We start from the raw sequence: 20,847 nt of genomic DNA on the forward strand, positions 1-20,847 counted from the left end.
AATACACTGCTAAGACATTTGATTCTGCTATGATAAGCTGTTATATGTGGACAGTTATTCTCTTCCACCCCACATTTCAAGTGATCCGTAATTACATTACTGACGTTCTGATATTACATTCTGACACGTTCTGATATTGTTTGTTGTCTCTTAATTATTATTATTTATTTTTTTACATTTTGTTCTCAGACAACAGCTGCAGTAAGTCTGACAATGCCAACAATCTAGGTTCATATCATACAATCTCTTGTCCCATATAATTGGAATGTAGGGTTGTAGGGCCTACACACTTGTCCCATATAATTGGCATGTAAGGTTGTAGGGCCTACACACTTGTCCCATATAATTGGCATGTAGGGTTGTAGGGCCTACACACTTGTCCCATATAATTGGCATGTAGGGTTGTAGGGCCTACACACTTGTCCCATATAATTGGCATGTAGGGTTGTAGGGCCTACACACTTGTCCCATATAATTGGCATGTAGGGTTGTAGGGCCTACACACTTGTCCCATATAATTGGCATGTAGGGTTGTAGGGCCTACACACTTGTCCCATATAATTGGCATGTAGGGTTGTAGGGCCTACACACTTGTTCCATATTAAATAGGCTTATGTATTATTAGGTTAGGTGCCTTCAGAAAGTGTTCACACCACTGGACCTTTCCCACATCTGGTTGTTACAGGCTGAACTGTAACCCCATAAAGTGCAATTGTGCTTTTTGAAATGTTTACTAATTCATTTTAAATGAAAAGCTGAAATGTTTTGCATCAATACGTTTTCAACTCTTTTGTTATGACAAGCCTAAATACGTTCCGGAGTAAACATTTGCTTAATAGGTCACATAATAAGTTGCATGAACTCACTCTGTGTGCAATAATAGTATTTAACGTGATTTTTGAATGACTCATCATCTCTGTACGCCACACATACAAGTAAGTATCTGTAAGGTCCCTCAGTCGAGCAGTGCATTTCAAACACAGTTTCAACCACAAAGACCAGGCAGGTTTTCCAATGCCTCGCAAAGAAGCGTACTTATTGGTAAAGGGGTAACAAACAAACAAGAGGCCATTGTATATCCCATTGAGCATGGTGACGTTATTAATTACACTTTGGATGTTGTATCAATACACCCAGTCACTACAAAGATACAGGCATCCTTCCTAACTCAGTTGCTGGAGAAGAAGGACACAGCTCAGGGCTTTCACCATGAGGCCAATGTTACAGAGCTTAATGGCTGTGATAGGAGAAAACTGAAGATGGATCAACAACATTGTAGTTACTCCACAAAACTAACCTAATTGACAGAGTGAAAAGAAGGAAGCCTGTACAGAATAAATATATTCCAAAACATGCATCTTGTTTGCAATAAGGTACTAAAGCAAAACTGCAGAAATTAACTTAATGTCTTGAATACAAAGCGTTATGTTTGGGGCAAATCCAACAGAACACATCACAGGGTACCACTCGTTACATTTTCAAGCATGGTGGTGGCTGCACCACATCAAAGGTATATGCTTGCCATTGGCAAGGAGTGCAGAGTCCTAAAAGCAAAGTCCTAGAGGTAAACCTGGTTCAGTCTGTTTTCCAACAGACACCGGGAGACAAATTCACCTTTCAGCAGGACAATAATCTAAAACACAAGGCCAAATATACACTGGAGTTGCTTACCAAGACGACATTGAATGTTTCTGAGTGATCTAGGTACAATTTTGAATTATATTGGCTTGAAAATCTATGGCAAGACTTAAAAATGTCTGTTTATCAATGATCAACAACCAACATGACAGAGGTTGAAGAACGTTTTTAAGAATAATGTGGAAATATTGTGCAATCCAGGTGTTGAAAGCTCTAGGAGATTTACCCAGAAAGATGCACAACTGTAATCGCTGCCAAGGCGATTCTAACAGGTATTGACTCAGAGGGTTGAATACTTTTCTAATCAAGATATATTAGTGTTTTCTTTTTCGTGTATTTCTTAGAAATGTTAGAATTATTCTTCCACTTTGACATTACAATTAAATACATTTGAATCCCACTTTGTAACACAACAAAATATGGAAAAAGTAAAGTGGTGTGAATACTTTCTGATGGCACGGTATGTTAAAACAAAAGAAACATTGAAATAATGTGTAGTTTGGTAATTAGGCCTTCAAATTATTACTGGCCATTGGTGGACATATTAGATTATTGTTCTACCATGCTGAAAAATATCGCCCAATATAATAATCTGGCCTATGTCTTGCAGTGTGATAGGTCATTCTGCAGTGTAGAATTATGTTTTATAAATAGTCAATTAAATCTGTTTTCATTTTAGTTGTTCCAGTATGCTAGGCCCTATAGTGAATTGTAAAGACAGAAAATCGTAAATTATCTTATAATTAAAACCATATGCGCCTTTGTCTCATTCTCCTAACTTCCAGTAAATTCTCTGTTGAACTTCATTGCGCTATGTCAGGAAAGATTCACACGTATAATTCCACAATACCATATAAAAGAAAAACACATCATGGATAAAGAGAAAATAGTTTTGAAGTTTAGGCCTACTGTTGATTAGTACCCATGACCGCTATTGTTGAGGATATTACAGATTTGCATGTCGGTTTCAAAAGGAAAGCTGTGGATTGGAGGCACGCATATGAATGTTTATTATATTCTGCCGAACAACCGGCAGGCAGCCTTCTGTGTCAGATACAGCATTTCCCTAATATTTGTCTATACATTGGATGGCAAAACATACAGTTGAACTGTCCTATGAGTTTGTAAACAAATGACCAAAAGTTTGAGAGAATAATTTTACTTTAGTAAAATCACTTTAGTAATATGTTAAGTATTCCTTTTAAATGACAAAGTACGCTTGTGGAATGTAGGCCTAATCGTCCTACAAAGGGTAACAAATAAAATGCTTAATCCAACTCAGGCATAAAGCATTGAAGTGGTGTTGGCTAATTATGCAATAAGGCCCGAGGTGGTGTGGTACATGGCCAATATACCACAGCTAAGGGCTGTTCTTATTCTCGATGCAACGCTGAGTGATAGGACACGGACTTTAGCTGTGGTATAATGGCCATGTATCACACAATTCCGAGGTGCCTTATTGCTATTATAAACTGGTTACCAACATAATTAGAGCAGTAAAAATAAATGTTTTGTCATACCCATGGTATATGGTCTGATATACCACGGCTGTCAGCCAATCAGCATTCAGAGCTCGAACCACCCAGGCCCTGGGGGACTAAAAGTGTGTATCATAGGCTATAGACAATCAATATATGCTTTCTAATGAAATATTATGGAAATGTAGGCAGGTCCTATATACAAGATAGCCTATTGCAGGGGTGTCAAACTCATTCCACAGAAGGCCGAATGTCTGCGTTTTGTTTCTTCTTTCAATTAAGTCAACCACAAATACCTTACTAATTAGTGACCTTAATTCATCAATCAAGTACAAGGGTGGTGCGAAAACCCGCAGACACTCGGCCCTCCGTGGAATGAGTTTGACATATATGTATATATGCAACGTTTCAATAACATCTGTTTCCAAAAAGAAGTGAACATTCCAACTGTATGAACAAAGCGCATCGTTAGTTCCAAAGGCATCGCCAACCCCCAGACAGCCTGCATGTACAGGTGTGAGGACTACATGGTGTGAGTTATGAAGTGAGTTGAAGCTGGCTAATTAAACGCTGCATGGTCAAAATAATGAGGATAAATCCTCCATCGAATGGATCTTGAAATTTGGATGCTGGCCTATGGATACATTTATTGACGTTAGGACACAGTGTGTGTGTGTGTGTGTGTGTGTGTGTGTGTGTGTGTGTGTGTGTGTGTGTGTGTGTGTGTGTGTGTGTGTGTGTGTGTGTGTGTGTGTGTGTGTGTGTGTGTGTGTGTGTGTGTGTGTAAGATAGTGGGAGAGATATCAAACTATCATATTTTATTTTCAAACAAATTCACCGCATCTAAAAAATATGCCACCTTACAAATGCCCCTCCAATAGCTTACTAGGCCTGTAGGCTTATGTTCCTTTCACAGCCACTGCGCGATGCATCATTGATGTGTAACAGCCGTCTTGGAACACCTTGTTCTCTGGATTTGTCGAGTAAAATGTGCTTGCAGTCTTCATGGTGATTGAACATTTAAATTAATAATTTGATACTGCAGAAACGGCTTTTTCCGGACCATTTCCCGTTAACGTATCCAAAGACGTTTACATTATAAAAGCTACATCCATATCTCCGCCGTAGAGGATCCGGCTCCAGAAGGCTACATGAAAGGTGATATGAATTACAGAACGTTAAACCGTCAGTAAAGTAGTCTGTGTAAATGGCGTCTCCGAGGACCCTGGTATTATTCAGTGCGCTTTATGAGGACCCTGAGAATGAAGTGCTTCTCCCATGCCTGTATTTGAGCCTCGGCCCCGTGCACTTTTTTGATTAATCCTCCTGCGCGGGATTGGTGACAGAGCTTTTGACTGGCTTTTTCCTCTGCTCCGTGTGATGGACGCCTAGCTGATCAAGCGGAATGAAGAGTAATTAAAAGCTATAAATTATCCTTAGCAGTCCCTCTCAAGGCGTATCTTTGCAGGCAAGATAACAGTCCCTGCGCCCATTTACCGTCTGAAAAGAATTGCGTCTCACAATGGCTACTTTGCAAAATGGAATAGTGATAGTGTCCTAATTTAAATGTAATTAAGTACCAGCAAATGGCTTGTCGATAGAGATTTCAGCTCTGTAGGCCCAACTGAAATAAAACAATGTGGGCTGAACGTATGATTGCGTTGCATCTGCATGGCCTACACGCTAGTCATTATAATTATTAATTTGTTTTGAATTAATGTTTTGGTGTGTGCGTGCGTGTGGGTGCTCCTATAATGCCATTACACCTATAATGCCATTACACCCCACAGACAGGTGTGTTAGTGGGCCTATACATAATTAAGTTTTTTTTTTTTTTTAGAGATAAACAAAGAATCGAAAGACGGTATAGAACACGGGCTCATGTTGTGGACATAACCATGCATAAATCAAAACACATCATGGATCACTCATCTGGTTATGCTTGTATTTGATTATGGGCGAAAACCACTCATCTGGTTATGTCTGCACATTTGTTTGTGGGACCAAGGCACACGTGAATTAAATTAGCCTGCATATATCAATATTTACACACACACACACACACACACACACACACACGCACACGCACACGCACACACACACACACACACATATATATATATATATATATATATATATATATATATATATATATATATATATATATATATATACATATACAATCAATATACCTATATATTAAAAATCAATTAATGAATTATGCGCTTTCACCACTTTGTTTAGAGTAGCATTTGTGCATGCATAAGCCCATTTAGCGTTCTAATAATTTGGGAACATATCATAAAGATAAATCTAACCTATAAAAAGGAGATGTATGTGGGCTATACGCATTTGCAATTGTATAATGTGTATACATCCGTATAGTTTAGGCCTACTACTATGTTCTCGGTCTAGCATTATTTTACTGAGAATACAACAGGCAAGTTTGCAGCAGACGAGTAGCGGTGATAATCTTGTTGGGTTTTCTTAAAACCCATATTTGGTACCATGTAGCCTACTTACCCAGAGATGCGAGACTTTATTGGATGTCGTCTCCCGTGTCCAAAAGTGTCTCAGTCATTGATTGGCCCACTGCACGTTCGAAGGGGTTCACGCGCTTCCGGTTAGTGTGGGAAACGTGTGGGAGAAACTGAGTGATGTGAGGAGTTAGTGAAGATCGAACTGTCATATAGACAGTGGTGAAAAGCTCGTGGCTGCGAGAGGAGCGTGCGATGCCTTGTCAGTCTTGTCATAGTCGACTACCATGACACGTTGGTGCGTTACGCACGAGGGATGTCAACAATTTAGAAATCAATATGTGCACCAAATCAGAGAGGGAGTAATTATCCTTTAGTGTGCACCGTATAGCTTCATTCTTGTCATATTTGGATTCAAATACACACAAACAAGTGGAATTGGTTGGGAGCCTGCAACCATTTTCAGTGATGGAGGGGCAAAGGGATGTACACAGCCCGGAGTTGAGTGAAGGGGAGAGCGTTTCTCCTTCTCCAAGTCTGCCTTCGCCGCCCATCCTGCCTCTCCAAGCAGCGCAGCAGGCGCACAGAACCACCAACTTTTTTATTGACAATATTCTACGGCCAGATTTCGGCTGCAGGAAGGAGCAGAGCTTAGGTGCGAGGGAGAGGTCGCAGACTTCCAGCCGAGAGCGCGCCCACCCTTTGGTCGCCAGACCGACTCATCCTGGAACGCCATGCCAGGACTCCAATTGCAGCAGCGACAGCACTTCTTCCTCGTCCTTGGCCTTGTCTCCAACCCCCAAAAAGAGCACCTCGTCCTCGAAAGCCAACGACAGCTCCGGAGGTAGCACGCCCAAGTTCGGCGAGAACACTTCTCCTGTTATGGTTGTGAACGGCGTTAGTGGCGGCGCAGCGCCCTCCCCCGAGTCCCAACCGCTGCTGTGGCCTGCCTGGGTGTATTGCACTAGATACTCGGACAGGCCCTCATCTGGTGAGGCAATAGTTTTTTAAACAATTTTATAAATGCGCAATAGTCCAATTGCAGAAATAGTAGTATTTCCTCAATATGCTTGTATTTGATGTGTTTGAAATTAATTCATACCTTTATTTGTGAAATAAAAGTGTATTTTATACTCTCTTTTTGCACTGTGATGAAGGGCAAAATATGTAGGCTATAGTGCAAGCTTAGTGGTCCTGTTACTGCATGAAAATAATGACTGACTGAGTGCAAAATATAGGCTAACAGACTCAATCAATGTTCAACTGGAATCAAACCTTCTCCATTTTAAATGATGCTATAAGCTATTATTTGTAAAGAATCCTTAATTTATTACGAAAAAATACAAGGAACAATAAAGCACATATAGGCCACTTGGACAATTGTGTGTTGAAATTATACATAAATACTGTAAAAGGATTGTGTAGCATCAGTATTAACCTACTGTATATTTTGTCATTTATATATTGATCTTGAGTAATGTATTGATTTGATGCTATTCAAGATAGTCTACCAATATCTGTCATTCACGTGGTGCAATGAAAATATTCACTGATTGGCTTAGTTGACTGATAGACTTAAGTCTAGCATGTGCACAATCTACCAATAAAGTAAAATGAATGGAAACAGTGAACAATCGAGTAGTTTGTTTTCAAGAGCATATTTGAGAACATATCAGAACATGTTAACAACATGTCGTTGATGACTGTGTGGCCCAACATTTCACTCTTCGTATTTGCAAGTGAAATCTTGATCCCATGACCACTGGTTGCATCTTGTAGGTTAAAGGCCTCCAAAAAAAAATCCTTGCAGATGTGACATCTTTTAAAAGAATGTAACTTAAAATTAGAACATACTCCATGAATTGAATTGAAAGAGAGATACAGTTCTTACATTTGACATAATACAACTGTAGGCTCATATACGTGTATATTATTCATAACCTACAATCATTTTAATGGACCGTTTTCAATATATTTTTAAATCTCAATGAGACTAGAAAAATCAAGGTTGAATATAATTAAGTTAAAGAAGGTGCACTTGAAAAAACGAGAACCTGGAAAAGAATCTCATTGCTGTCGGCATATTGAATTAATTAACAATTTTGACTGTCTTGATAGAGGATGTATATTATCTGTGTATGGACTTAGTGTAATTCTCCCCGCTTACTTTGTTAATCAATAGCAGCCTAGGCTACGTTAACTGGTAAGCATGCACAATGTTTATTTTGTTTGGGCTAAGAAAGTCCAATGGTTCCAATGGTGTTTTGGCATGTGAATAAATTAGCTTTTCATAATTAAAATACACTTGTCCAAAAGACTGCGTTTTATATTTATTTCATTAGGTAAGTCGGTTAAGAACAAATTCTTATTTACAATGACGGCCTACCGGGGAACAGTGGGTTAACTGCCTTGTTCAGGGGCAGAACGACAGATTTGTACCTTGTCAGCTCGGGGATTCGATCCAGCAACCTTTCGGGTTACTGGCCCAACGCTCTAACCACTAGGCTACCTAAAGTAGGTATTGACAAAATCATTGCAAAAATAATGACAGAGAAATAGGCCTATATGAATCAATATAAATATAAATAAAAAACAATTCACTGAAGATTTTGTATTTGTGTTAGAAAAAGAAGATAGGCCTAGCATCAAATAGCCTATAACTTAAAAAATAAATATTAACGGATAAATTATATTTCCTGTTTCCTATCATATTGTTGATTTGTGGCTGTTTGTTTGTATTTAGCCCCTGATAATGTTGTATATTTAAATGTATACTGTAGCGTACCCATACGCACATAGGCCTATACCTAAATCTTCATTTTGGGCGAAATATTTTAACGTAAATTCAGGATATCTGAATGAATGCCTTCATTAGCCTATGTCAACAAAGCTAGAGATCACTGAGCTTTAATGATTCTATTTTTAGTAGGCTTTTGATCAATGGTAGGCCTATAACAGACACACTTGCCAAAAGTCTTAAAACTTGTATGTTGTAAAATTGCTGTAGTTGGTTTTAAGTTTTATGGTTTTTAAATTTTAACTAAATAATTATGATAGTCGACCCACAGCTACTTCACACAAAGGCCTGCCGCTGAGTGGACCTTACTCTTTTCAGTAGCCAAATGTTATTCACAGTGATTATTAAAGGCCTACCATTGGGATGGCCATAACGTTATATAGCCTACAGCAAATACTTACCCTATAATAACGTTTAGTTTATTATCGTTTATTATTAGTAGCCTACCATTATTACATTGTTTATTTTTATTATTATGAATATAGGATCATGGTTATTATTAGGGTACGTTGCTTTTATTATTTGGCTATTATTATGAAGTCTAACCTAAAATCCTAAATGTAATTGTTTCTGGGTGATGAAAGCTATAGATCTCTGGCGCTCGCTGAATATTTATATTCCCGTTTTTATTGTCGTCCCTACTGTAGGCCCAAGGACACGGAAATTGAAAAAGACGAAAAACGAAAAGGAAGACAAGCGACCCAGAACGGCGTTCACGGCTGAGCAGCTTCAAAGACTGAAGACCGAGTTCCAGGCCAACCGTTACATTACCGAGCAGAGGAGACAGTCTCTAGCCCAGGAGCTCAACCTCAATGAGTCACAAATCAAAATCTGGTTCCAGAACAAACGGGCCAAAATCAAAAAGGCCAACGGCTATAAGAACGGCCTGGCTCTCCAGCTCATGGCGCAAGGATTGTACAACCATTCCACCACCACCATTCAGGAAGACAAGGAGGAGAGTGACTGAGCCTTCGCTTGCCCCAAATGTGCTACAAACTCGGAAAACTATGGTGCAGGAGTCACCTTTTGGGGACGAAATATTTGTGGATAGTCAAGGCTAGTGTAAAATATGTTCAATTTGTTGATAGGCTTGTGTATGAACATAAACGATACAAATATGCATACAAGCTACGAACATGATGGAAAATGAATAGCCAAAAATTAGACTGTATAGATAATTTAAGGAGAAGGGGATACAGTACTACTCACCCTGCACTTGAATAATGATATGATTGCTATCTTTGTCGCTTTAGGCCTAATGTGTGATCTCTCTCTTATATCAAACCTCGGTGAATTTACAGACTGCGTGATCTGCCACTTCAAGCCAAAGATTTTATCGAAATAACAGCCTGAAAAAAAAACATCTATGAATCTCTCTCTTATAGACTATACTTTCTTCCTGAACTGCGAGTCCCTAACAATCAGTAGGCCACTGTTTTTTTTCGTTGCCTGCCGCTTGATGTATTGCCTCAACTACGTGTGGGCCTGAAAGATTGGCCTATATGACTCATCTCGTGTTGGATTCGCGATATCTTGGAACACTACAACGAAATGTATGTGATCTCCCTCGACAGTTAGAGGGAGTATATTATCTACTACATCTAAACCATGTTTCCAAATTAACATTTTTATATTGGAAAAAAGGCAACACTACTCTGTTTTTGTATTGTGCACTACTCTGTGCAATAGGTTCAAGGATTAAATTAATAAATCGTAGTGTCTATGGAGTTGGTTTACAGCTCATTGATTCAAGTGAGTGGGGTCACTGTATCCATATTCACATGGTGTATTTTACAAAGGAACATTTTATTATGAGGCATGATGATATCAGGCCTGTTCAGAGCGTTGCAGGGCATGACATTGCCTTGCCGTGCACTACTACAGCTCTCACTCATTTCATTAACTTTTTGTGTTGCACTACAAAGATAAAACTCACAATTTGCTCGTGTAACGAATGAGAGCCAGTCAGAGCACGCGGCTCAAAGTGCGGCTGGATTCATAGGTCACGCTACTCTCTTCAAGATCATGCGCACGGTCTGTGTGCACAAGGTTGGGTCCACGAGTATGTAAGATTTCTTCCTTTTTCACTTTAGGCCTATATTGCAGGTAAATAAAAAATGAAAATAACATTATTAATGACAATTATACTCAGAATGACGTGCCTTATTCTTGCATTCTTGTAGATATAACATTTCGATTAAAACATCTTCCCAAACATTTGGATATTATAGCCTGATCAGTTGAAAATAAATTATTAATTTGAATTCTGACCTGCTCACAATATAGAGCTGCATCTTATCTAAACGGATGAAAACGAAGAGCAGGTAAATAGCCTTTAATGAAGTCCATAAAACTCAATAGGAAACGCACCCTAATGGACTAGATCACATTTTAAGCATAAGGTGTTCTTTCCTTTTCCGGGGATAAACGGGCCCAGATAAATAATAATACATTTTGTTTTCCGTGCAGAGCACTCTTTGCACTGCACTTTTTGTACAAATGTGGCTTATTTTTTTATTAAAGAGAACCACACAATACATCTTATAGGCTTATAACAACGATGCATGAAGGAGACTATTGACACGCAACCTTTACTAGCCTATTCACCAGGAATGTAGGCCGAAGGCTGTCGTAAACATAATAAGTAAACTGTAGCCTATAGATCGTTTTACAGTTATGAGCAAACGGACAAATATTCAGTTCTCTCTCTCTCTCACTCACTCTCTCTCTCTCTCTCTCTCTCTCTCTCTCTCTCTCTCTCTCTCTCTCTCTCTCTCTCTCTCTCTCTCTCTCAATTCAATTCAATTCAAGGGGCTTTATTGGCATGGGAAACATGTGTTAACATTGCCAAAGCAAGTGAGGTAGATAATATACAAAAATGAAATAAACAATACAAATGAACAGTAAATATTACACATACAGAAGTTTCAAAACAATAAAGACATTACAAATGTCATATTATATATATATAGGCCTATGCGTTGTTTCTGTCTTCCCGTTGTCAATACATTTTTTGTAGATAATTTGGGATCAGTACATTGCCTACTTTACATAAGGAGGGCTGCCTGAATTTGAGACACTGTAGTCTAACAATATTCAGATGAACATGTTTTGCCAGTTGATGACTGCCTGTTGGTTACCGGATGATTTAAACTAAACAAGTAATAATAAAAATAAAACTAATAATAATAATGAAAACAGGAAAATTAGTACGTTTTCCACTGAACTATGACCATTGGTGACCTAGGCCATGTCTATCTAGTTTATCTTATAGCTAACCGGAATTGAAGGTAAACATGCCCGAAGTAAATTCATCCACAATCTTTGATTTACAATTGACATATTTATTAATTTTTTTGCAAATTTGCAAATTACGTTTCCCCCCCTGCCCATTTGAAATATGCCAAAACCTTTGCTTAATCAAGAGTTTTTAATTAGGGCCTACACCCTGCTTTCTAAATTAATTTAAATAATCTTAATTTCAATCATCTTTTGTTTTACTAATATTTGAATTTACATCATCAAACAAATGGTTTATTATGGTAGAAGAAAGTGACTGTTCTTATATTATTTTCCAATCTGAGTTAACCAACAGCCATACAGGTAGAATACATAATCATACAGGTAGGATACATAATCATACAGGTGGGCTACATAATCATACAGGTAGGCTACATAATCATACAGGTAGGATACATAATCATACAGGTAGGCTTCATAATCATACAGATAGGATACATAATCATACAGGTAGGCTACATAATCATACAGGTAGAATACATAATCATACAGGTAGGCTACATAATCATACAGGTAGGCTTCATAATCATACAGATAGGATACATAATCATACAGGTAGGCTTCATAATCATACAGATAGGATACATAATCATACAGGTAGGCTTCATAATCATACAGGTAAGATACATAATCATACAGGTAGGCTACATAATCATACAGATAGGATACATAATCATACAGGTAGGATACATAATCATACAGGTAGGATACATAATCATACAGGTAGGCTACATAATCATACAGATAGGATACATAATCATACAGGTAGGCTTCATAATCATACCGGTAGGATACATAATCATACAGGTAGAATACATAATCATACAGGTAAGCTACATAATCATACAGGTAGGATACATAATCATACAGGTAGGATACATAATCATACAGGTAGGCTACATAATCAGACAGATAGGATACATAATCATACAGGTAGGCTTCATAATCATACAGATAGGATACATAATCATACAGGTAGGCTTCATAATCATACAGGTAAGATACATAATCATACAGGTAGGATACATAATCATACAGGTAGGCTACATAATCATACAGGTAGGCTTCATAATCATACAGATAGGATACATAATCATACAGGTAGGCTTCATAATCATACAGGTAAGCTACATAATCATACAGGTAGAATACATAATCATACCGGTAGGCTACATAATCATACAGGTAGGATACATAATCATACAGGTAGGCTACATAATCATACAGGTAGACTACATAATCATACCGGTAGGCTACATAATCATACCGGTAGGCTACATAATCATACAGGTAGGCTACATAATCATACCGGTAGGCTACATAATCATACCGGTAGGCTACATAATCATACAGGTAGGCTACATAATCATACCGATAGGCTACATAATCATACAGGTAGGCTACATAATCATACAGGTAAGCTACATAATCATACAGGTAGGATACATAATCATACAGGTAGACTACATAATCATGGGCGGCAGGGAAGCCTAGTGGTTAGAGCGTTGGAAGGTTGCAAGTTCAAACCCCGAGCTGACAAGGTACAAATCTGTCGTTCTGCCCCTGAACAGGCAGTTAATCCACTGTTCCTAGGCCGTCATTGAAAATAAGAATTTGTTCTTAACCGACTTGCCTAGTTAAATAAAGTTAAAATAAAAATACAGGTAGGCTACATAATCATACAGGTAGGATACATAATCATACAGGTAGGCTACATAATCATACAGGTAGGCTACATAATCATACAGGTAGACTACATAGTCATACAGGTAGGATACATAATCATACAGGTAGGCTACATAGTCATACAGGTAGGCTACATAGTCATACAGGTAGGCTACATAGTCATACAGGTAGGCTACATAATCATACAGGTAGGCTGCATAATCATACAGGTAGGATACATAATCATACAGGTAGGATACATAATCATACAGGTAGGATAAATAATCATACAGGTAGGCTACATAATTATACAGGTAGGCTACATAGTAATATAGGTAGGCTGAATAATCATACAGGTAGGCTACATAATTATACAGGTAGGCTACATAGTAATATAGGTAAGCTAGATAATCATACAGGTAGGCTAAATAGTCATACAGGTAGGCTAGATAATCATACAGGTAGGCTACATAATCATACAGGTAGGCAATGGTACATGTTTATTAAACGCCCACAATGTGTGTCTAATTCATACTGTAATTTCAAATAAACAATAATAGGCTACCTAAGTAGGCCTAAATTGTTTTCCACTTGAGCAGAGTTTTTTTCATTAGGTTATACAGCGAGAAATTCACGATAACTATATTTTCCTTGAGCCACCATCTTGTGATTTTTCAAAATGTATAGCACTAGAATAGGATGTATATAGACCAATATATTGATGGATGCAATGATCACAATACGTTTTTATTAAACATCGGGTAGGCTATAGACAAAAAACGAAAGGAAGATATTTTTTAAATAATCATAGTTTAGCTCTTGGACAATGTTGTGCGTGATGATAAAATGAGAAGGATGTCCCTCACCATCCATCACGCTTTTAGACACCTCTTCTCCTCACAACGGCGCTAGCCGTCTTATCAGCAGTGCTATTACACGCAGTCTACAACTCACGTCGAACACAGTAGACTTTGTTGAGCTTAATAGACCGTATTGTTACAAATACTGGGATTGGGCCCATTTTCTGTGACAGTAGGACTACAGTGTAATTACTTTTGGCCAAATTACGTATCGAGTGTATGTCTTCCTGAAAAAATTACCTATTTCCGCTGGCAGAGGTCATCTGTCATCCACGATACTATGCCGGAGGATATAGGCTAAACCTCTGCTACAGTACAGTAGAAGCTCATAGTCTTCATGAAAATTGGCGTTTGTCCTTTTTTTGTCCAATCGAAAAGGTAACACTTTGTAAATTCCATTTGTCAGATTCAGAGACAAATGTTGTGACGGCTGGGCTGGATCTCTGCCTGAGCTTGCTTTCTGTAGTTTGTCTGTTTTCTGAAATGCAGAGGTTTGTAGAGTGGCAAGTGGATCATGGACATAGAACCACTGTGCAGACCACAAAGAGTAGGCCACAAAATAAAAAAGTTAACAATGTAGCAAATATAAATATTATGACAGAAATTCTATAATGATGCCTTAATATAATTAGGCAATGCTGATAAATTATTTTAGTATAATGTATTTTTGTTTATACAATATTTGAAACCACACCAGATAATATATCAGACAAAGGTGTATGTGTACGTGTTGAATCACAGATCAGGGCGCAAACAACAAAACAATGAACTCAATTAGCATTTTACCTCCATGTAGCTTTAGGGATGTGCTGTGAGTGTGCTGTGTTTTTACATATTAGTTTGATCATGTGATGCAGGAAGACCCTAGGGGCAGAGTGTCCAAAACACAGCCTGTCCTCCGGCTACAATACAGCTTTCATTTACATGCAAATGAAGGCAATAAACAGAAAACACAACAGAATCTCACTGCATAGTCTTCTGTAATGAACAATCAACTGGATGTTGCACTCAGTGTTATTACTCCGACCTATCAAAACACCCAAACTCTTATGCTTTCTGTTTTTTTTTCTTATGCCCCATAAATGTGGGAGGGACTCTTGTGCTCCAGGTTGGCGTTGGACTTAGCCATAGAAGACAAGACAACAGACAGGAATGTCTGATAAAACCTGAGTGCAAACCTACAGGCCGAGCAGAGCTAATACAATGCTAAGACTGGGGTTGAACACACACACACACACACACACACACACACACACACACACACACACACAAACGCGCACGCACACGCACACGCACACACACGCACGCACACACGCACACACGCGCACGCACACGCACACACACACACACACACACACACACACACACACACACACACACACACACACACACTTCTAAGATTGGGTCAGACACTTCTATAATCCTGTTTCAACACATCACGTTGAAGATATCCTCAGTGGCCCCGGCTCTAGAAACAGGACATTGGTCTGTTCCCACCATGTACAGTCAGTACCCCATAACTCACTCTACTTTAGTATTTTTGAACCTTGGGAGATACACAGCGTGACAGACAGACAAACTCACACGTACACGCACCTGCCTGTGCACGCAGACACACAAACACACATACACACACATGGAATGGGCAAACCATTGGGCAGACCCTATGCAATGAAAGGTTGTGTTCCTGAAGTCATGTCAGACAACCCCACATGCCTTCCTCTGTCTACCAGGCTGCTGGTGTTTTATCAGGATGAGTTAACAAAAGTAGCATTGAGATGTGGCCTATAGGCCTCCTACGCTGCCGCTTAGTGTATGCGTGTGTACAGTGTGTGTATGTGTGGGTGTGTGTTTGTATATGTGTATGTGCTTGGCACACAGCCGTGTAAATCATACGCTATCGCATAGATTACAAGGTGGATATAAGCAGAAATGATGATGTCTTTGTGTGTGTGTGTTCAGGGATTTGTATAAATAGATACAGCCTTTTGGTTGGGGGTATTAAACCCCTCCCTGTCCCCATCACTCCTCCATTTCCTCCCTGGCCCACCATGCTAACCGGATTAGCCCACCCTCAGACAGACAAGGCCATGTAATGTAGAAGGACGTTGAGCCAGTTTGAACACACTGCTCACAACAGTGGACCGACTACTCCACGTATTCCAACTAGACAAACGTGATGATGTGGCTCAATATGACGTACTGTAATACACAACCGTCTTGTCTGGGACATTATGGTTTTAGACTAGCAGGTGGGCGATTGAATGTTATGTAAATATATAGTTTTGTTTAGCTTTTGTACTTTTTGATATGTCAAATCCATGCACATTACCCAAAAAGATAGGAAAGATAAGTTGGCTTAATCCAACTGTAATTGAACACTATTCATCTAAGGATATATTGGATTCTGTTACAGATTTCCTCTTATGAATATTAGAAAAATAGTTATGGACCATAGAACAGATCCAAGACTGGGGAAACGGAGGAAAACTGTCATTTGAAACATCAGCAGTTAGTATGGACAACAATTTTGTTCATTTAAAAAATGTAATGGCAGTCTGAATGATTAAATCAATTGTTTACTCGCCCATTAAAAGTTATTGCCTTTAAAAGTTGCACTGGGGTGTATTTTTCAGTTGCATCCCTCTATTGTGAATTATAACGCTTGGTTATGCATCTGAAAATAAAGTGATTGTTGGAGGTCAGAGGTTACATTGTCACGACTTCTACCGGGGGTAACTCCTCTCCCTGTTCGGGCGGCGCTCGGCGCTCGGCGTCGCCGGTCTACTAGCCACTACCGATCCCTTTTTCTTTTTCTGGTTGTTTTGTCTGTGTTTCTTTTCACACCTGGTTTTCAATTGCTTTGATTTCTGTGGGTATATAGGGCAGCTGTTACCTGCCGTAATTCGTGCAGGATTAGACTTGTGTGTATTGCGTTCGATGGTATTTGATGTTTGTTGTTTTTTCGCATTTACGCACGTGTATGTAAAGTGTCGGAACTGTGTTAGTTCCTCCGTGTGTTTGCACGATTATTCGAGAGCGTAGTTTTGGGATTTTTGTTCTGTGCCATTTGCATTGCTGGACTATTATTAAACACGCTCCTCAGACATCCCTGCTCTCCTGCGCCTGACTCCTACACCTCTCACCAAGACGCATGTTATCACATGTTATCTGTCGTGTTGGCTGGATAATCTTATAGTATAGTGCAGTGTTCTGTTGCTGTGTCACTGAAGTGTCCTGGTTGGTTCTCTAATTTCAATTGTTGAGACAATAGAACCACTGGAAATATATTTCCACTTCAAACATCCAAAGCCAGAGAAAACCCAAACTCTACCATTTAATTTGTAAAACGGTTTCCTTCACTGTCTTAAACGTACAGTACGATATGTTATAAAAAGTACTTTTCATCTGAAAATTGACAGTCCTATGTTTTCTAAATCATAGGTCTGCAACCGTCTATACAGTCCCTTCTCAACAAGTTGTGTCTACACAAGAGTAGCCAGAAAACAAGTGTAAGCAAGCTTTCAGCAGTTTGTTTTGTCTTCTTATCTAAGTGCAATATAAAGTAGAATTTCACTTGGAATATAGTTATTGGATATGTGGATTATATTCTTACAATACTCAGATTCACATCGTAGCCTGAAGTGGTAATAAAACAAAACAAAATCATCTTTCTGTTATGTCTTTGGAAGACAAACAAATCCTCTTCAAATGTCAAAGAGCTACTAGTATCTTGGTAGACACAAAATAGAAATGTGTACCTACATGTAAATAAATAAAAATATATAATGTTATTCCCCCATCACATATAAAGAATCATATCAAAATTATATTTATTGGTTTATTTCTACGTAAAAAGTGAGAACACTTTGTTTCTCTAGCTATACAGACAAGGCCACAGTTGACAATGGCCATTAAGTATGAGATGATGTTAGCTAAATCATTTGATGAAAAGCATAAGTACAGAGTGCCTTAGAAAATGCTTTGTTGTTAACGGACAGTAAAGTCATCTTGCTTTAGTTGGAGTGAATCATTCATTGGAGAAGGGTATACTTGTATGATGCAATACATGATCAATAAAATACTGTTGCAAAACGTTAAAGACTCAGGTTTATTCATTTTATACAATCTATTATGAATTCATATGAATTCATTACTCAATTATGAATAATTCATAAGACAATTATAATTCATAACACAATTGTAATTATGAATTGGTAAGTTGGTAGTTGATTGGTAGTTGATTACAAATATGATATTATCCTATGGCACCTTAAACGTGTCTTTGTCTCACTGTCACAATGGGACAATAAAATAAACTATTCAGTCTAAGTGCATGACTGTTGAATAGCTATTTACAGTGCATTCAGAAAGTATTCTGAAGCCTTGACTTTTTACACATTTTGTTACGTTACAGCCTTGTTGTAAAATTGATTAAATCGTTTTTTACCCTCATCAATCTACACACAATACCCCATAAAGACAAAGCAAAAACAGGTTTTTAGAAATGCTCGTAAAATGTTTAAAAATAAAATAAATGAAATATCACATTTACATAAGTATTCAGACCCTTTCCTCAGTACTTTGTTGAAGCACCTTTGGCAGTGATTACAACCTCGAGTCTTCTTGAGTATGACGCCTCAAGCTTGGCACACCTGTATTTGGGGAGTTTCTCCCATTCTTCTCTACAGATCCTCTCAAGCTCTGTCAGGTTGGATGGGGAATGTCGCTGCACAGCTATTTTCAGGTCTCTCCAGAGATGGTCAATCAGGTTCAAGTCCCGGCTCTGGCTGGGCCACTCAAGGACATTCAGAGACCAGTCTGAGGTCCTGAGCGCTCTGGAGCAGGTTTTCATCTGTACTTTGCTCCTTTCATCTTTCCCTCGATCCTGACTAGTCTCCCAGTCCCTGCCTCTGAAAAACATCCCCACAGCATGATGCTGCCACCACCATGCTTCACCGTAGGGATGGTGCCAGGTTTCCTCCAGATGTGACACTTGGCATTCAGGCCAAAGAGTTCAGTCTTGGTTTCATCAGACCAGAGAATGTTGTTTCTCATGCTCTGAGAGTCTTTAGGTGCCTGTCATGTGCCTTTTACTGAGGAGTGGCTTCCATCTGGCCACTCTACCATAAAGGCCTGATTGGTGGAGTGAGCCAGAGATCATATGTCCTTCTAGAAGGTTCTCCCATCTCCACAGAGGCACTCTGAAGCTCTGTCAGAGTGACCATTGGGTTCTTGGTTACATCCATGACCAAGGTCCTTCTCCGCCGATTGCTCAATTTGGCCAGGCAGCCAGCTCTAGGAAGAGTCTTGGTGATTCCAAACTTGTTCCATTTAAGAATGATGAAGGCCACTGTGTTCTTGGGGACCTTCAATGCTGCAGAAATGTTTTGGTACACTTCCCCAGATCTGTGCCTGGACACAATCCTGTCTCAGAGCTCTACGGTTTTTGCTCTGACATGCACTGTTTCGAGTCTCATAGCAAAGGGCCTTTAAAAATCTATTTTTGCTTTGTCATCATGTGGTACTGTGTGTAGATTGATTATATATAAATTTTTTATTTCATCCATTTTAGAATAAGGCTGTAATATAACAAAATGTGGAAAAAGGGAAGGGGTCTGAATACTTTCCGAATGCACTACATATGTAAGGGGTGCGTACTGGCGGCAGAGAAGTTAGGCACAGGAGAGCAAAAACTGTGTTACAACGGCACAGTTTAATAATAAAATCACTGTAAACAAAACAATCAAATACAATGGGTACAAAACCCGTCGCACACCAGACATAACGTGCGCAAGCACTTACAATAAACAATTCCGGACAAGGACATGGGGGGGGGAACAGAGGGTTAAATACACAACATGTAATGATGGAATTGAAACCAAGTGTGTGGGAAGACAAGACAAAACAAATGGAAAATGGAAAGTGGATCAATGGTGGCTAGAAGACCGGCGACGCCGACCGCCGAACGCCGCCCGAACAAGGAGAGGAACCAACTTCGGTGGAAGTCGTGACAGCATATAACAGCATATAACAAATCATTAGCCAAACACATATTTCTGAAGAGTAGCCAACACATATGAATTTATTTCCTATAATGTATATCTTCACTTATTTTTAACTAATGAATTAGTTTAAAGTGTCAAGTAAGTTTATTATATACAAATATTTGTTAAAATTGTATTAGTGGTTATTGATGACCTTTACCTAAATGACAGATCATGTGATCATGTAGTATTATCCATAGAGTAATGTTTACCCTATTGGAGAATCTCAATTGGATTTCCTAAATTCCTCGCATCCTCTCCTCCGTCCTCTCCTCGCCTACTACTGAAAGAGGTCAAAGTCAAAGAGAAGAGGAGGCGAGGCGAGGATAGAAAACATGGAGGAGAGGAGCAAACTCCTCTGAATGAATTGACACTCTACTACTGTACTTATAGTATGGTGACCACTTGTCAGTTTCCGGGTGACGGAGTTATCGAGGAGAGGGCAGACTGTTGCCCAATCGCCCCATGACTGATGAACCCTGGATCTGAGAGCAGCACAGGGACACACACACACACATGCTCATCCCATGTGTTCTTCAAAGAGTTCAGGTTACAACTGGGAGGCATCTTGGGAATGGAGCTCGG

At 39.0% G+C, this 20,847-nt stretch overlaps 1 protein-coding gene across 1 annotated transcript; it reads left to right on the plus strand.

Moving 5' to 3' along the window:
* Window positions 1-5,785: 5,785 nt before the first annotated feature.
* LOC139380735 (homeobox protein engrailed-1-B-like) lies at window positions 5,786-11,141 on the plus strand. Its single transcript, XM_071123715.1, has 2 exons — window positions 5,786-6,584; window positions 9,038-11,141. Exons 1-2 carry the CDS (start codon window positions 6,062-6,064, stop codon window positions 9,355-9,357), a joined length of 843 nt encoding a protein of 280 aa, XP_070979816.1. The 5' UTR covers window positions 5,786-6,061; the 3' UTR covers window positions 9,358-11,141.
* Window positions 11,142-20,847: the final 9,706 nt, after the last annotated feature.

Source organism: Oncorhynchus clarkii, chromosome 22, assembly GCF_045791955.1.
Source record: "Oncorhynchus clarkii lewisi isolate Uvic-CL-2024 chromosome 22, UVic_Ocla_1.0, whole genome shotgun sequence".
Taxonomy (NCBI): domain Eukaryota; kingdom Metazoa; phylum Chordata; class Actinopteri; order Salmoniformes; family Salmonidae; genus Oncorhynchus; species Oncorhynchus clarkii.

What these genes read in the sequence shown, in the direction of transcription:
- LOC139380735 (XM_071123715.1), top strand. Translation starts at nt 6,062, where the DNA reads ATGGAGGGGCAAAGGGATGTACACAGCCCGGAGTTGAGTGAAGGGGAG. An exon ending in CTCGGACAGGCCCTCATCTG is followed by an intron (nt 6,585 to 9,037) that starts GTGAGGCAATAG and finishes TCCCTACTGTAG; the next exon opens with GCCCAAGGACACGGAAATTG.